This window comes from Citrus sinensis, chromosome 6, assembly GCF_022201045.2.
Source record: "Citrus sinensis cultivar Valencia sweet orange chromosome 6, DVS_A1.0, whole genome shotgun sequence".
Lineage (NCBI taxonomy): Eukaryota > Viridiplantae > Streptophyta > Magnoliopsida > Sapindales > Rutaceae > Citrus > Citrus sinensis.
This window is the reverse complement of record NC_068561.1, coordinates 3,459,323-3,477,894: the sequence shown is the minus strand read 5'-3', so window position 1 is coordinate 3,477,894 and position 18,572 is coordinate 3,459,323. Positions and strand designations below refer to the sequence as shown.

Genomic DNA, 18,572 nt, shown 5'->3' with positions numbered 1-18,572 from the left:
ATGGCAATGGGGTGGGGTGGGGGTGGGGAATGAGGGGGAAAGCCTACCCCATTCCCCACCCTATTAAAAATTTCGTCACCATTCCCCAATAAATTTAGTGAGATGAGAATTGAAAATCCCCACACGAGGAATGATTTCTCCATCCCCACCGCATTCCTCATTTATTTATTTTATAGTAAATATAAATACATGATTTAAATAAATTAAAAATTAACGACTTAAATAAAATCATTATCATATTATAAAATATTTTAATTATTTTTAAAAAAACTCCAAATGTTTGAAATAATATCTTGAAATGATATCAAAATTGAAAAATGTTTGAAGAGAGCAGTATCTTAAGAGAGAAAACATAACAATGTTTTAGGTTGAATAAAAATTATATTATAGGGTTTTATTTTAGTTATAGCCTATTTATGTCAAGTAAAAATAAAAAGAAAATTTATTAGCTAACATTACAATTGATAAAACAAAAATTATTAAATAAAAATTAGAAAAAATATTTATATATAATGGGGATTGGGGTGGGGTGAGGTGGGAAGTACAAAACCAAACTCTACCCCATTAAGAATTTGGGAATTATTTTTTCCTATTCTCCACCCCATTCCCCACAAATTATTCAAAATCCACCCCATAAGCACCAAACTCATGGAGAATTTTGTCATCCCTATAAAAAATAATACAAAAAATGAAATAAAAAACAATAATATAGAATAGTTAAAACTAGTATTAGATTTCAATATCAACTCATAATATGAAATTACAAAACATCTCAAATAATAAATATCAAAACTATGAATTAAAAAAAGAAATTATAATATGAAATTACAAATTAATTTCAAACTAAATACAAAAAATTCATTCTTCTAAAATCTCCAACCAGACCATCATCATTAATCTGCCAATTAAAGCAAAGCATTAAACAAGTAAATAATTTGTAGAGTTTATGACCATGATCATTCATAATTGAGCATCACAATAGGCATCAAGCACATACCAAAAAAAGAAAAATAAATACTATTCAGAACATGGCTATGTCTCCTCTTCATCATCATTATCAGTCACTTCTCCATTCATTTCTTCCATATTCATCACCTTATCTCTAGTAATTCCACCTATTTGAAAAAAAAAATGTAAAATATAAAGAAAACAAATACTATCAAAATCGAATAAAATGCAAAAGTGAGCTGAAATTGATACCTTTCAATTGAGCCCATATCCAATTTTGAGTACACATTAAGGGCTCTAATATACTTGGATGAAGCCTACTACGATGTGGGCTTAAAAATCGACATCCCGCACTAAAAGCAAACTCGAAAGCAACTGTAGAGACCAGAACAACCAGCAAATCTCTAGCAGTCTCATACAATATAGGATATCTACTTCTATTCACCTTCCACCACATTAAAATATCAAAGTCTGGAGTAGTCTTATTCTCCTCTTCCAAGTAAGTATCTTTCCTACTTAACTGATCATTTACAAATATGTTGACTTTTGAATGCATTAAACTTTTGCACATCCCACATGCCCATCACAACTAAACTAGAACTAAAATTACAAACGACACTAGACTCATCAAATCCTTCAACCAAATTCGATCCAACCATACTCTTTATATATATATATATTCTGAATATAAGTCAAACCAAAGAGTACAGATTCTATCAATATGAGTTGATGCATCACTGCCATAAATATGAGGAAAGAAATAATTAGGGTTGGCAAAATCCGGATCTGGATTCGGATGTAGGTGCATCCGGATCCGGATCCGGATGTAAGTTTTTAAATCTGGATCCGCATCCGGATCCGTAAAAAAAGATGCAAATCCGGATGGGAGTTAATATCCGCAACGGATGCGGGTGGATATTCCGGATATCCGGATTTGCAAAAATTAAAATTCAATAATTTAATAATTTACCTAATAATATCAAATAAAATTCAATCATAATTCAACAATTAATAATTCAACATGAATAACATACAATAATCTCATAAATCTACAAATAAAATTTTATTTTTTATTTCATTTTTAATATATATGTTTAATTTAATTTTTTAATTTAAAATAAAATTCAATAATTTACCTAATCAAATCAAATGAAATTCAATCATAATCCAAAATTAATAATTCAACATGAATAAGATACAACAAAATCATAAATCCACAAATAAAATTTAATTTTTAATATATATTTTTAATTTAAAATTTAATTGAAAATAAAATTCAATAATTGACCTAATAATATCAAATAAAATTCAATCATAATTCAACAATTAATAAGTCAACATCAATACTATACAACAACATCATAAATCCACAAATAAAATTTATTTTTAATTTTTAATATATTTTTTCAATTTAATTTTTAATCTAAAATAAAATTTATCCAGATTCGGATATCCGATTTTTCCGGATGCACTTGCATCCGGATCCTAAATTTCCATGTCCGGATCTGAATTTTTCTAGATCCGAGATGGATCCGGATGTATTTGACATCCCTAGAAATAATCCACTAGAACCATTTGGTATCTAGGATCCAATACAACAGCAACAACCATCACACCATGGATTTCATCCCAATATTTTCCAAACTTTTCTAACATAATTTTCGCCATATTTTTTTATCACATCACATGAAGAATTAAGTCAAGCATTCATTGATAATCCAATTTCACAAATTATTGGAAAAAATAAGTTAGTTGTTGGGTATTTAGTACCAGAAAACATCTCTGTCATGGTATAAAAGGGTTTCAAATGCTCACATACTACTCTTGCCAACTCCCACTCCACTTCAGTGGGCAAGTGATTATATTGGTTATCACGATGCTTTAGACGAGTAAAAACATCTTTATAAATCAAAGCAACTTCAAGCATCAAATATGTTGAATTTCACCTAGTTTTACAATCAATCACTAAACTCTTAGAACAATTCAACTTCAATTGGCAGTTAGCCGTATCTTCAAACTACTCTATCCTTTTAGGTGATGATATCCAGTAATTAACACTGTTTCTAACCTTTTCAATCCCATCACCTATTGGATCTAATCTATCCTTAACAATTAAATTTAAAATGTGAGCACACCATCTCATATGCAACAATTTTTCATTTAATTCTAATGAACCAAAAGGAAACTTAGCCAACAAAAGTGGAATCATAGCATCATTAGTGGAACAATTATGAACTGTTATTGTAGATAACCTTCTATCTACATTCCAATCCAATAGACACTTAGCCAACTCATTAGAAAGTGCTTCAGCAGTGTGTGGAGAAGGCACATATATAAATCTAGACAATTCAATAAAAGAATAAACAAAATTACGAATGAGAATAAATAAAATAAAGTACATCTAATAAAATATAAATAACATTTATTAAACTTTTAAATTGGTACCTTAAGATTGGATTTCGTAGAGTCCATGAATTGTCAATAAAATGCGTCGTCATAACCATATATCCCTTTTTTTTATTGCTAGATGTCCACATATCCGTAGTAATGGAAACTTTAATAGTAATATCCTCCAGCAAGGCTATTGTCTTAGCCTTTTCAAAATCAAACAGCTTAAAACCTTCATACTCAACAAACCTCAAAGGAAGCTCATGCATGATTATCATTCTTGCTATTTTCTGTCTAGCAAGTGCTTAATCAAATGCAGTGGGATCAAATGCTGAAATTGTTGAAGTTTCAGCATCTTTTTTCTTATAGACCTTAGATGCTTGGCTAGGGCTAGAAGCTGGGGCTGGAGCTAATTCTTGTATCCGTTTGGGACACCTATCAATATGGTTTAGCAAATGTGAAGTTCCACTCGATTGTTGTTCGGCAAAACCTTTGCCATAATGATTACACACTGCCTTCATTTCTCCATTAATTGTTCTCCTTGTGAAATGGTCCCAAGCTCTAGATGTTTGTTTCAATGAGCTTCTAGGTTGTCCTTCCGAGTCTCATTTTGTACATTCACTAATTGAATGAGTTTGTGAGTTTTCAGCATTAACATTACTTCAGGTTTGAGGGTTTAATTGAACAACAGGATCGGGATCAAGATCAGACATAATTAACTTAAAAAAAAGACATTACAGAGCAGTCATTAACAAGCTACTTCCTTTTTTATTTTTTTTGTTTGCTTTCTTAGTAGACTATGCTAAGAAAATAATTTGAGAATTAAAAGTAAACTTCCAGAACCAATAAATTGAAAAAGTTCAATTTGGTTTAGTTTGTGACGGTTCAAGTAATTGAAAACAATGCAATTGAAGGAAATATAAACTTCCAGAACCAATAAAAATAACTGAATTTTCAATCAAGCAAACTAAATTAAAAAAAAATTAACCAATGAGTAGAACCCATAAATCATAAGAAGTTGATTAATTTCCTCAAAATTCAATATAAAATAAAATGCTAGGATTGGAATTTGTAAACATGGAGTTTACTTTCGGACTACTGTCACTATGGAACTGCTAAGATGCCCTTCTCGCGGTTATCACAAGAATATAGTTAAGGTAGAGGATCAAAAGTTGATAGCTACTAAAATACAATTATTAATTTTTTTAGGAATAAGAACAAAACAAGAGAGATTCAAACAAGTTAAAATAAAATTCACATTTTGAATAACCGAATTCAGGATTAACAAATTAATAACTTCAGATTTGGACAACTGGGTAAGTGGTTCGGTAACAATGAACAAGTACTTGTTCAGGTTTTCCCAAGTAGGATGTCACCTTATATGGTGAATTCCTGAAAAACCTACACGCATGATTAACCGGTAATTTTCAATTTAAAATATAAAACTCTCAATAAGAAAAAAGTTGCCACTTGGGAAGTCAAGTCTTGTCTTCTATTATAGAATATTGCGTGTTTGTTAGCATCTTGTAACAATCACTTCTACCATGACCATCCTTTTTTCAAATATTTTTATGTGGAAACATGCTTACCACTTGACCCATTAAAAGATTTCCATGAAATGCAAGTTCATGTTGTTTTCAAAATTCAATCATGGTTCCTTTTTTCAAATATTGACTTAAGCAGTAAAAAAATGAGTCAATAAGTATGATTAGTGGCGCATGTCAGTGACATTAGCAAGGCTTATGCTATGATAAAACCTTAAATATTGATTTCTTTATTGTTAAACTTGAAAATCAACAACAAAACGAGAACTCATTATCTACTCTAAGAAAACATAACAGTAAAAAGTCTTTAGGAGGTAAGGATGGAATTCTTTTTTTAAAGTTTAAGGATGCTTGCAATCAACAATGTCATCATGCTAAAATGGCAACTCAAATCGCCTATAATACTTGAAATTGAACAATTTTAAAACCCAAAATTAATCAAATAAAAAGAAGCAAAAATAAATAAAAAACTCTAAGCCGAGAGAATATTTGAGAGTCAACATGGAATGCAAAGTTCTATCACAACTGAACTACATTGTTTCGTCGGTATTTTGAGAGACTACACTAAGAATCCATTATCAATTACTACAGATCAAACACAATGAATCAAAAAAAAATTGGGGAGTGCAAGTGAAGAAAAAGAGAGAGCTTTGAGTTACATACACGCAGGTTCGCCTCCACTTGTTTCTTTTCCTCAGTGACAGAGAGAAAAGAGAAGAGAAGAGATGAGCGGCAAATGATGAGTGACGAGCGACGAGCAGCCGACGAGCGATGAGCGCCGGCGAGCGGCAAGCGGCTGGTGAGTGTTGACAATCTTAGGGTTTGCTAAATCGATAACATATGACATTTGTTTTTATTTTCTCATTTTAGTTTTACGATATATATTTTTTTAACTTAAAATCGGATAAATGAATTGGATTTTAGATATCCATTAAATACCCATATCTATTCAATATCTAATTGGATATTTTTTAAAATATCCATATTCATATCTAAAAAAATTTTGGATGGATATTACCCAATTGAATATATAAATATCCAATTTGGATGGACTAATTTGCCATTCCTATTGAGTGGTAGAATAGTAAAGTTGAGGGGTGGGGATGGAGGGAGATGAAGCCCATTGAAGATGATGATGTTATAGTGAATGCATTGATAATTTCATGTCAATTGGATATGCTAAATAGTACTATTAAGATTAAGTGAGTATTGTTGTAACAGTTTTTGGTTTTCTTTTAACTGTCCCTTTTTTTTTTAGTTGATCATGGAAGTTTAAATGGTTTGACTTGTGCTTATAAATGAGGTTATGTTCATAATTTTATTAATGATTTATGAGTAAATAAACAATAATTATATTTTGATGACATGTCGAGAATCAATATATTGACTTGTATATGATAGAGAGAGACAATAATAATTTTAAGTGCAAAATAAATTTTCTATTAAAATTAATAGAATCTATTAATAAATTAGCATTTAAATATCATTTTTAAAATATTAAGGAGTTTTGCATCCCTTTTCTTAAATATTTGGGGTGTATTTTCCTAATGTTGCTAGCTAGTTTTTGTTCCGAAGAATGAATCAACACAAAACTCAAATAAGGAGAAATGAAAAAAAATAAAATCTAACACGAGAATTGAATCAAAACATAAAAGAATTAGAGTCAAAACATAACACAAACGTGGCTAGTGCTTTTTATTCATGCTTACAATAACACAATATATAAGCAAGTATGAAGGAATTTGCAATGAAGTGCTTAGAGAAATGCTTACAATAACACTATATGAGAGACATTTGTTGATGAATTGTGGGCACGTTTTGGCCCAACGGATTGCGAGGACTTTGACGAAGAGCTATCTCGGGTAAGGCAAACAGGATCTCTGCGGGATTATCAGAAGGAATTTGAGCAGCTAGGAAACCGAGTTCATGGGTGGTCTCAAAAGGCATTGGTAGGCACGTTCATGGGCGGCTTAAAACCTGAAATTTCAAAAGACATTGGCATGTTAGGCCACGCACACTGAAGGAAGCAATCAACCTTGCACGAATGAAGGATGACCAGATATCTCATCAGCGGAAGTTTCTCCGGCCACTAATTGTTAGCCGACCACCAGCAGCCTCGAATCGAGCCTCACCTTCAGTACATTTCAAACGACTGACATGGGAAGAGATGCAACATCGGCGTACACAAGGGTTGTGCTTCAACTGTAACGAGAAGTTTACCGCCAGCCACAAATGCACCAAGGCACAACTACTGCTCCTTGAGAGTGAAGAACTACCAGATGAAGCTGTTAATGAAAAAATCATGGGAGAAGAAATAACAAGGGAACCTGGTGAATCAGTCAACCCTAGAATTTCCTTGTATGCGTTAATTGGATGGGCCACACCCCAAACAATGCGTGTTATGGCAAGAATCAGGCCGTACAAAATTATAGTATTAATAGATAACGGCTCCACGCATAATTTCATCAGTACTAAACTAGCCAACATGTTGCAATTGCCAATCAAACCAATGGCGGCTTTCACAGTTCGAGTTGCCAATGGAGAAAACTTGATATGCTAAAGAAAGTTTGAAAAGGTACATATTGTAATTCAAGATGACCCTTTTTCACTCACTGTTTATTCATTGCCAATATCAGGGTTAGATATGGTTCTGGGAGTGCAATGGCTCGAATTGTTGGGTTCGGTCGTGTGTAACTGGAAGGCCCTAGCCATGGTGTTTGAATGGGGAAATGAAAAGCGATGTTTGCAGGGGATTTGCAATGAACTGGAAGGCCCTTGCAAATTATTGAAATCCAATAAAAGATTTGATAATAGAGTTAGATGACCTATAGAGGAGGGAATGGCTCTTTCTAAAAAGTTTTCGTTCATGTATAACATTTGTAAGTTTTTGAGCTGTTAGGTCCCAGTCAGATGCAGACAATGATTACGAGTAATGCTAGTGATATTTTTCTGCTTATGGCGAGAAAGGACCAAATAATTATAGTTTGAATTCTCAATGCCTTTATTCATATTTTGGAACTTATTTATAATAACAAGACTTTGGTTTTCAACTACAATCACGGCTGAATAAACGAATATTAAAATAACAACTTAGCTAATATTTCGAGACCGAAAAATAATCGAAAACAACTTCTGTGTCTTAGCTTCCCTCCTTAATCGCTGCACAATCGTTGATAAGCTTATCCCTAGATCACGGCTCCAGCTCCAGCACGTATCTTTACAATATCAGCACATGCATGTCTCATGCATGGCTTGCATGGGACGGCTCCAGCTCCAGCACGTATCTTCACAATATCAGCGCATGCATGTCTCATACATGGCTTGCATGGGACTCATGCCCTCACGTAGTAAACTTAGGATTTGGCTTTAGCATTTTTCCAGATCTTCGTGGCTCATGCATTTGCTGTCTATCATGAGCTGGCCAATTACCGGAGGTATAATGCCAGTTAATTGGTTATTGTACATGCTAAAAGCATTCAGGCTTCCAAGATTCTCAATCCCAATAGGTATGGTGTCTGATATTTGGTTGTTTTCCATAGCAATTATTGTCAATGAAGCTGATAGATTGGCTATAGAACGTGGTAGCACTCCTCAAAATTGAATATAATATAGGCCAAGCTTTTCCAATTTGCTACAATTTGTGAGAAGTGTTATAAAATCAAGATCATTACCTGCCCCGCTTCCTAAATAATTACTCCCTAAATTTAGCCTCGACAGATTCTTAAGGTTGCTAAAATTAATTGACACTTTCCCTCTGAAATGATTGTTGGCAAGGTGAAGTATCTCAAGATTTGATGCATTGGACAATGAATCCGGAAGAAATGCAGTAAGATTGCTTTCACCAATAGCAAGTTCTCCTAGGTTCGGAAGATTGAATACCGTGTCAATTGTAAACTTCTGATGAATCTATTTCCTGAGAGATAAATCTACTCAAGGGAAGAGATGTTGTAAATTCAAGCAGGAACTATACCAGAGAATCTATTTCGGCCAAGATCTATTAGAATTAAGTTTCTTAGTTGGGATAGGGCATTTGGAATCCTCCCTACTAAGTTATTTGCTTCCATATTAATTACCTTGTTAGCATATGTGCTAAAACAGGGTTATAGCAAAATATTGTTCAAGGTCTTGCTAAGCTTACTGGATGCACACACAGCAGATATTTTCTCATGCTGAGCTGGCAGAATTCGTTACTCCTCTCTATTGTGTATATAACATAATTTGTTAATTGTATTGTGCATGGTTATTTTTGTAGATTCTAGTAGCTTCAGTTGATATTTTCCAACTGCTATATAAATAGTTGTAAACATTCATTTTAGTTGTAACAATAATAAAAGGATCCAAATTGTTCTTCAAATTTTCTCTCTCGTTTCTCTATCATTTTCTCACTTAGCAAACACATTTCTTTACATTTTCTCACATGGTATCAGAGCTAATGGCTAACATAAATCAAAACACACAATCCTATAACTTTGTTACACTTATCAAACTTGATCAAAACAACTTTCTGGTATGGAAGAATCAGGTTCTAGCTTTGATCAAAGGAAATGGACTGGAAGGATTTATAATTGGAGCAAATCAGTGTCCAAAACAATATCTCACTCATATCAATGAAGCATCAAGCTCCTTAAATGCTAGATCAAATTCAAGAAATGAGAATCCTGCTTTTGCCTCCTGGATCAAAACATATCAATTACTTCTCAGCTGGATGTTTTCCTCAATTCAAGAGAATCTGCTGACATCTGTTATTCATTGTGCATCTTCTCATGAACTGTAGGAATCATTTACACGAATGTTTGTTTCTCAAACTCGGGCTAAGGTAATGCCACTTCAGATGCTAAAAAGGTTATATGCCTATGACTGCATATTTTTCTAAAATAAAACGTTTAGCTGATAATCTTGCTATTATTGGAAAGTATGTTGAACATAATGATCTAGTAACCTATATTCTAACAGGTCTGGATTCATAAGATTATGAATCACTGGTCACTACATTACTTGTAAAAGGAGAAAATATGAGTCTAGATGAACTATATGCAATATTGTTAAGTCATGAAATGAGGCTTGAACAAAAGAAAGGAAAATTGAGTATTGATGTCATGCATAATCTCACTGCTAATGTTGTGCAAAAGAATCAGAGATTCTATAAAGGTAATTCTGGTTATCAGAAAGGCATAAGAGGTTTTGGTGGTAACACATAAAATAATTTTGGAAATAGAGGTAATGGAGGAAATAATGTGCCATTTAAGCCAAATATAATCTGTTAGATCTGTTTTATACCTGGTCATAGTGCAAATAAGTGCAAAAACATGTATAATTCTGCTTTTGTTCCTCAGAGAAGTCTTGGAAGATGAAATTTTAGACCCATGTTTAATCAGTATGGTAAATGTTTCAATCAAAATAATTTTGGTCAAAAGCCTTTCAGTAATTTTGGAAGAGGTGGCAATAGTGACTTCTTAAAAGGCTTTGGTTATCAAGGTTAGGGATGGCAAATTTTTCCAGACCCAGCCTGGACCCGAATAAACCCGGACGATCCGGTCCGGGTTAAACCCGCCCCGGGTGCATAAAAATGCAAATCCGGGTAGCATTTTTTCAAACCCGGATACATGCGGGTCCGATTACGGGTTCAACCGAACCCGAATTTCGGGAACCCGGACCCGCACTACAATATTAATAATTTATTAATTAATTAATTTTTATCATTAAATACAAATATAAAAGCCAAAAGTAAAAAAAAAAAAGAAAAGAAATAAAAAGAAACCCTAAATCCCTACCCCAGCTGCCACCTTTATTTTCCTCTTCCTTAACATCAATTCAATTCATCATCATCCACCCATCGTCAATTCATCATCAACAATAATAACAATCAATAGCATCCTCAACATCAATTTAAATCATTGTCAATTCATCATCGATCATCATCAAAGACAATAAACAATCTTTGGCACCATCAAATTCAACTTTATCTCTCATCTCTCATCAAATTCCATCTCATTTCTCTCTTGTTCTTGGATGCTGGATCTTAAACCTTGCTCGCTGCTCTCATGGCTGCCGCCTCCTGGACTCGCTGGTGCCTCATTCGACACCTCAAAGAAACTGCTAATCCACTCTTGCTGGCGCTCGATCTCATCTCTCTCTTGTTCGTGGATGCTGGATCTCAAACCTTGCTCATTGCTTTCATGGCTGCTGCCTCCTGGACTCGCCGGTGTCTCAACCGACACCTTAAAGAAACCGCTAATCCACTCTTGTACAGAGTCAAAAGGGGCATGCACAAAGGCTTCATTGTTCCAGCCTCCAACTTTCTGGGTTTAAAACCCGCAATCCGGAAACCCGAATTTTTCCGAGTTGAACCCGTACAGGACCCGGAGAAAGAAAATGCAGGTTTTTATCCGGATTCGGGAAGGAGAATTGGCATCCGGGTCCGAAACCGGAAAGGCCAAACCCGGATCCGGTTTTTGCCATCCCTAATCAAGGTTATCAAGGTCACATTGCTTATCCAGAATCAACTCATTCAGATTATGTTGTTGGACTGCCTTTTGGTTCATTTTACTCTAGTCCTAGTAATCCTGCTGCTTTCAACTACTATAATGGAGTGAGTAATGATCATAAGTTCAATCAAAGTCAAAACTCTGTTGCTCCAGTCATTTCTCCAGTTGAAGTGATTAAAGATCCCTCATGGTATATAGATAGTGGAGCATCTAGCCACATCACAAATAATTCATGTAAACTTTTTGATTTGAAACCTTATTATGGATAAGAAGAATTACTTGTAGGAAATTGAAATGGCTTGAAATTCAAACATATAGGATATGTATTGCTTGCTACACTCTCACATAAACCACTATTACTTAATCATGTTTTACATGTGCCTCATGTAACTAAAAATTTGCTAAGTGTTTCTCAGCTCTTAACTGATAACAAAGTTCTTGTTGAATTTGTTGATAATTTCTGTCTCATTAAGGCCAGGAACACAAGAATTCTTTTGCTCAGAGGTATTACTAACGAAGGCTTGTATCAGATTCAAGATGTTATCTTCTCAAACCTTGAAGTCTCTAAACCAAACTTTCTCAGCTTACTACTCTCAAACTCCTACTCATAAGCATTTGTCTATGTTTTCTACTCTTTCTACTTCTGTTAAGTCAAGTTCCAGTTCAGGTCACTCAAAAATCTTAGCTTGTTTAAATAATGCAGTTTGGAAGCCTACTGCTATGTCAATGTTTGTTTATTCAGTATATGTAAATTTGCTTCACCAAAGGGTAGGACATTCAGCCATATATACCATCTTCAACATTTTGGTTTTGTAGAGACCAAAACCATAGCACATGGCAACTCATATATGCTGACCTCTAGAGACCCTCTCATATAACATCTACTCAGGGTTACAACTATTACTTATCCATTCTAGATGATTTTAGCAGATTTACTTAGTTATTTCCCTTAAAAGCCAAATCTCATGCACTACAAGTTTTTGCAATGTTCAAAAACCTTTATTGAACAACACCTTGACAGGAAAATCAAAATTGTTCAAATTGGCTGGGGGTGAATTCATATCTTTTTCTTCTCTATTAGCTGATTCTGATATTCAATTTAGGTATCCTTGTCCTCATATTCATAATCAAAATAGAAGGATAGAAAGGAAACGCAGACACATTGTAAATATTGGTCTGACTTTGTTAGCTCAATCCAAATTACCCCTGAATTTTTGGTGGAATGCATTCCAAACTGTTGTGTTTCTTCTAAACAGATTACCTACACTTGTTTTGAACAATGTATCACCCTTCTTCAAACTCTTTCAATAACATCTAGATTATTCAGTTTTGAAGGATTTTTGCTGTGCATGTTATCCTTACCTCAGACCTTATAATAGACATAAACTTGAGTTCAAGTCAAGCAGGTGCATTTTCATAGGTTACAGTCCCCATCATAAATGATATTAGTGTCTTCATTCATCTGGAAAGGTCTATGTTTCAAACCATGTAATTTTTTATGAAAAATCCTTTCCATATCAGTCAGGTGTTGATCTTTTTTCAGTCACAAACTCAAGTCTATCAAATTCTGATACAACATCTTCATCTTCCTCAATGCAAGCCTTTCCAGTACCTTTCTCAGCAACTAAATTCCAAGAACCTCCACCACAAGACTCCTGTAAGATTTTGTCTCATTTGCCTATTAATGCTTCGCATGTATCTTCTTCAAATAATCAAGTTCATGTTACAACAAAACCTAACACATCTTCTTCATCTCAACATACTCATCAATTACCAGCATCACAGCCTTCTGGTCATCTTATGATCACTAGGTCTAAAGCTGGTATTTTCAAACCTAAAACATATCTTATTGCTCTTTTGTCCAAACCCTCTGAACTAACTTTTGTAGCATAAGCTTTAATAGATCCTAAATGGTTTGAAGCCATGAAAGAAGAATTTAATGCTCTTCAAGCAAATCAAACTTGGATTCTGGTTGAACCTACAATACCTATCAAAGTAGTTGGTAACAAATGGGTATTCAGAATCAAATACAACTCAGATGGGTCAATATCTAGATACAAAGCAAGACTTATTGCCAAGGGGCTTTATCAGACTTATGGTGTTGACTATAGTGAAACCTTTAGCCCTGTTATTAAGTCATCTACAATAAGGATTGTTCTTAGTTTGACAGTGATGAACATGTGGCTTATTAGACAGGTTGATGTCAATAATGCCTTCTTAAATGGGATCCTTGATGAAGATGTTTATATGGAACAACCAGAAGGGATTGTTGAGCCTTTTAAGCCTCATCATGTTTGCAAACTAAAAAAAGCTCTTTATGGATTAAAACAAGCTCCAATGGCCTAGTTTGATAGATTAAAATCTGCCATGGTTACACAATGGATTTTTGTTAATTGTAAGAAAGATTCATCCTTGTTTTACAAGTGGGTTAATGGTCACATTTTGCTAGTTCTAGTGTATGTAGATGATATAATCATCACTGGTTCTAATCCACTTAGTGTGTTGCAAGTAATTTCTTATATGCAAACCACTTTTGCTCCCAAAGATTTCGGAGAGCTTAATTACTTTCTTGGTATCTAAGTAACAAAAACCAAAGAAGGTATTCATCTTTCTTAAAGTAAATACATTGCTGATTTGCTATCTAAATAAGGCATGGATAGTTGTAGTCCAGTTCCTACACCAATGGCTACCTCTTATCAACTCACAAAGCACTCAGGCACTAAAATTGATAATTCTTATCAGTACAGAAGGTTTGTTGGGGCATTACAATATATGACATTAACCAGGCCAGACATAGCCTTTCCAGTGAACAAACTAAGTCAATTTCTTGCAGTTCCTACAATAGAACATTGGCAATCTTGCAAGAGGCTACTGAGATATCTTAAAGGTACAATCTACTATGGTCTTCAGCCATATCATAGTGGTAATTTACAAATAACTTGCTTCAGTGACTCGGATTGGGCATGTGATAGAGATGATAGAAGGTCTGTAGCAAGCTACGTAGTGTACCTTGGTTCCAATTTGGTGTCATGGTCTTCAAAGAAGCAGCATGTAGTATCTAGATCTAGCACAGAGTCAGAATACAGTGCTCTGGCATTGGGTACAACTGAGGTTTTGTGGATTCAAGCTTTGTTTACTAAGTTAAAATTTAAAATGAAAGCAACACCAGTTATGTGGTATGATAATTAGAGTGCTATATCCTTGGCTACTAATCTAGTTTATCATGCAAAAACTAAACATATTAAGTTTGATATCAATTTCATTAGGGAGAAAATTGCAGCAAAACAAATTTCAATCAGCTTTGTTCCTAGCGAGGATCAAACAACTGATATTCTCACTAAAGCACTGACATATGGCCAATTTTAGTATCTTAATCCAAGCTGAATGTTCTTCTTGGACCATTTAGCTTGAGGGGGAATGTTAGCATATGGGCTGAAACAGGGCTATAGCAAAATATTGTTTAGGGTCTTGCTAAGCTTATTGGACGCACACACAGCATATATTTTCTCATGTGTATAAAACATAATTTGTTAATTGTACTGTGCATGGTTATTTTTGTAGATTCTAGTAGCTTTAGTTGATCTTTTCCAACTGCTAAATAAATAGTTGTAAAAGTTGTAACAATAATAAAACGATCCAGATTGTTCTTCAAATTTTCTCTCTCGTTTCTCTGTCATTTTCTCACTTAGTAAACACATTTCTTTACAGTTTCTCACATACCTGAAGAGCTAAAAGATTCCCAATAGAAGCAGGGAGCTGTCATGTTAGAAGATTCCTACGAATGGACAGTTCAGCCGATCTCTTCGGGAATTTCCCCAGCAAGCTTGTTGTTATTGGCATGAAACGCGATGAGATTAGAGCAATGAGACAAATTGGTAGGCATTAGACCCGAAAAAGAGTTGTCTGTGATCATTAGTGTTTCAAGGCTGAACAGGTTCCCAATTTCACGGGGAATTTCACCATGGAAACTGTTGTCTGCAATGTTAATGTGCCTGAGGAAGCTGAGGTTTCCAACATAAGGGGATAAGAAACCTCTTAAGCTTTGGTACTTTCTCAAATCTAACTTAGCCACTTTTTGGTGCCGATGAGCACAAGTCACACCAGTCCATTGACCCAAGTTTATAGAATTGTTCAATGAAGTCGTAAATCCAATTGGATCATGAAAGTGTGACCTTATGGCAAGCAATGCGAGATGATTTGTCTCGTTTGAATAAGGGGCAGAAGAGCTATATGAATGAAGCAACAGGCTGCTGAAGCACCATATGAGAGTGGCAGCGCAGCTAAAAGAAATGGAATTAGGCATGTTTTGAGTTTGATGCCAACGATTAGATAAGACTATAATATTTTTTCATGTTTATTTGAAGGATTTTTTTTTTAAAAAAGGCAGATAATTATTGTGTCTTGGTTGGAATTATTTTGGCATGGTGCCCGCCAAAATGTGTAGCTGCAGACGTCCGAATAAATTATTTTTTTAGTCCCTATTCAAGATATGAGCTTGTGTGATCAGAAATAATCCTTTTGGGAAGAGTAAATTACAAAAATAAAAGTGCAGTTTATTTCATCATTGCAGGTTGTACCATGACAGTTAGTTCCCAGTTTTATTTGTAATTGGAAAATAATCAAAATGGTGCGCCATCCACTGTCCAATACCATTAAGCAATTGATAGTGACAGGATATATAGGATCCTCCTAAGTTACATTAAATGTAATTTACAACTACTTACATAAATACTGGTTGTGTGGGACTCACTCATTGTTCATGTGTGTGGTTATAAATTACATTACATGTAACTTAGGATTTGCCGGATATATAAGATCTTTATCAATATCTTGATAGGTCAAACAATGGCTCGCACTCTTCCATTGAAAATTTAAATGGTATAAATTTTCCAATATGGCATGCAATACTCAAAAACCAAAGATTTTTTTTTTTTTGGTTGCTGAAGAATAAATTACACATTGAACTTAATTTTTTATTTTTTAAAATAAAAAAATTATAAATTCTTTTGTACAAACCAGACTAATGAGGCATAATAAAATTGAATGAATGAAAACATCATCTCTCTCGAGTCTTGAGCATATCATTTATTTATATTATTTAATTTTTTTATTCAATCAATCATGATATACAGGTTACACACACATAAGAGTTCGTAACCGTAAAATTCAGATATTATTACTCGAGTGATTATGTCTACGACTACAAATTCAAATCATCAGTCAACAATCTGAATATCTTTTCACATGTGCATTTATAACTATATAAAATTCAGATTTGATTACATGTATATCTTTATTCAATAATGAGTATTGATCACGACCTTGTAAAAGAATCACATCAAAGCTCAGACTCAACATTGAATTTAAATTCAATTTTTAATTCATTCAAATTAATTTCAATTAAAAATCAGCAAAAATCACAAAATGATGGATCATCATCCACTTCCCATTTGAATTATTTAGTAAACTTTCAAAATAGATAAGGGTACATAACATTTAAAGTGATTTGAGGCTAAAGTTTTGTTCACATGATACTAAAGCATATCAAGAAGCTTAACTCCAAACGGCCTCACCTATAATATTATTTTGTCCTACCAACATAAACGAGTGAGAATCACATTAATTTATACAAATAGTTTGTCTTTATATCTTAAAATATCCGTTTTGTGATCTTCAAAATGAAGTTTCTTCGGCATTAGCACTCTGATGTTTAACTAAAAATTTAAGTTTTAGTCTTATGAAAAATAACTAAAATCATATGTTGACTGGCTCGAGATCTGCTTGAGGTCGCCGTTATCTACCCCTTCATCTTGAGAGTTATTGCAAAAATATTGAATCTTCAATGCAGTTAAAGATTGTTTGTAAAATTCTAATATGCGTTCAAGAGAAAGCGTAAGTCAATTGCTTAGAAGCCAAGAGCTTATGTAATCATTTCTCTTTAATTATGATCTCATCTAGCATGCTCCTTTCAAAATGTTTGTCATTGCTTGCATATATCTCAATAACTAATATGCTTAACTTTATTTCATGATGCAGCTGTCACTGCCTTTGCATGTGTGCCGAAGAAACGAAGGAAACTGGAAACTTTAAAATGGATTAAGGATTCTAAGATATTGTCATTTTTTAGTGAAGACTTCTAGATTTTGTGAAGGTGAGAATACTATTAAAATACATAAAAGCACAGATTTTAATATATTAACTACTATAACTTTTTTTATTTGTTTAGTACATTGAGATATTTACTTTTTTTATATATTTTAATGGCATTCTTATTTTATTAAAATCAGTAGGTTTTCGTTAAAGAATTACTCTCTAAACATAAAGTGATATAACTTTGGTGATCACTGAATGCTTAACATCTTTGTTATATCAAATCCTCCTGCAAAGCAAGTCTCCCTTGCACCATTGTATAAACTGCATTGACAGCTTATTTGACATGGATTGGTTTTGAAGGTAAAAGTAGTCAGTGAAAATATTATGTGAACTTTCCGAAACTTCTGTCCAATCAAGCATTTCGTGCCACATATAAAACTTCTAACTCAGTTTGTACAAGTACCGTTGTTCAATGGCTTTTGGTTGTACATCTTTATTCTTTTTACTTTAAAATTTTTTATTTATGAAGGTCCATTAATTAATTTCCACGAGTTCTTTCACTACTTATTCTTGTGTATGAATTTAGAGATTCCCAACAAACATTGTAATATCCATCGATTATAATGAATTTAAAAATAAACATTGAAAAACGACATGAATATCTTTATCCACCAAATCATAACAGAACCTCTTTTTTTTTTTTTTTCCCTCCTCTGTTTTGGTATATATCCTTTTCTTTTGTTGGCAAATAATGAACGATTTTAAAGGAAACAAAAGAGTATATTTCATTTTCAATCATCCATTAGTAACGAAAACATACTACTCAATACATTTTCCAAATTCGAAAACCTATATAATGACGTCACCTCATATTTTTTAATAACATCATAAAACAAAAGAAGAAAAGCAAAGCAAACAAAGAAAAAAGAATGAGACTTTCCAACGCTAGCTTGTGGATCTTGTTTTTTGCTGCAATCTTATTGGTGTTAATCATCAATGTGAATGGAGACGATATCCTCGAACATTGTGAAAAGTTAGGGAAGTCAGCATGGATAAAGGACCCCCGCTGTCTCCGGCAATTCACTAAAACCAATACCCCTCGCGTTCCAGCGAA

The 18,572-nt window shown here is 33.7% G+C and overlaps 1 protein-coding gene and 1 long non-coding RNA gene across 2 annotated transcripts; one reads left to right on the top strand and one right to left on the bottom strand.

Annotated features, from left to right (window-relative positions):
* Nucleotides 1–918: 918 nt before the first annotated feature.
* On the bottom strand, nucleotides 919–5,844 carry LOC127902971 (uncharacterized). The gene is made up of 2 exons (XR_008055688.1): nucleotides 1,201–5,844; nucleotides 919–1,115 (listed from the first exon to the last, which is right to left on the bottom strand). It is a non-coding gene; the product is annotated as an uncharacterized LOC127902971 (long non-coding RNA).
* Nucleotides 5,845–14,017: 8,173 nt separating this feature from the next.
* On the top strand, nucleotides 14,018–14,554 carry LOC127903068 (secreted RxLR effector protein 161-like). The gene has a single exon (XM_052443724.1). It carries the CDS (start codon nucleotides 14,018–14,020, stop codon nucleotides 14,552–14,554), a length of 537 nt encoding a protein of 178 aa, XP_052299684.1.
* The last annotated feature ends 4,018 nt before the right edge of the window (nucleotides 14,555–18,572 follow it).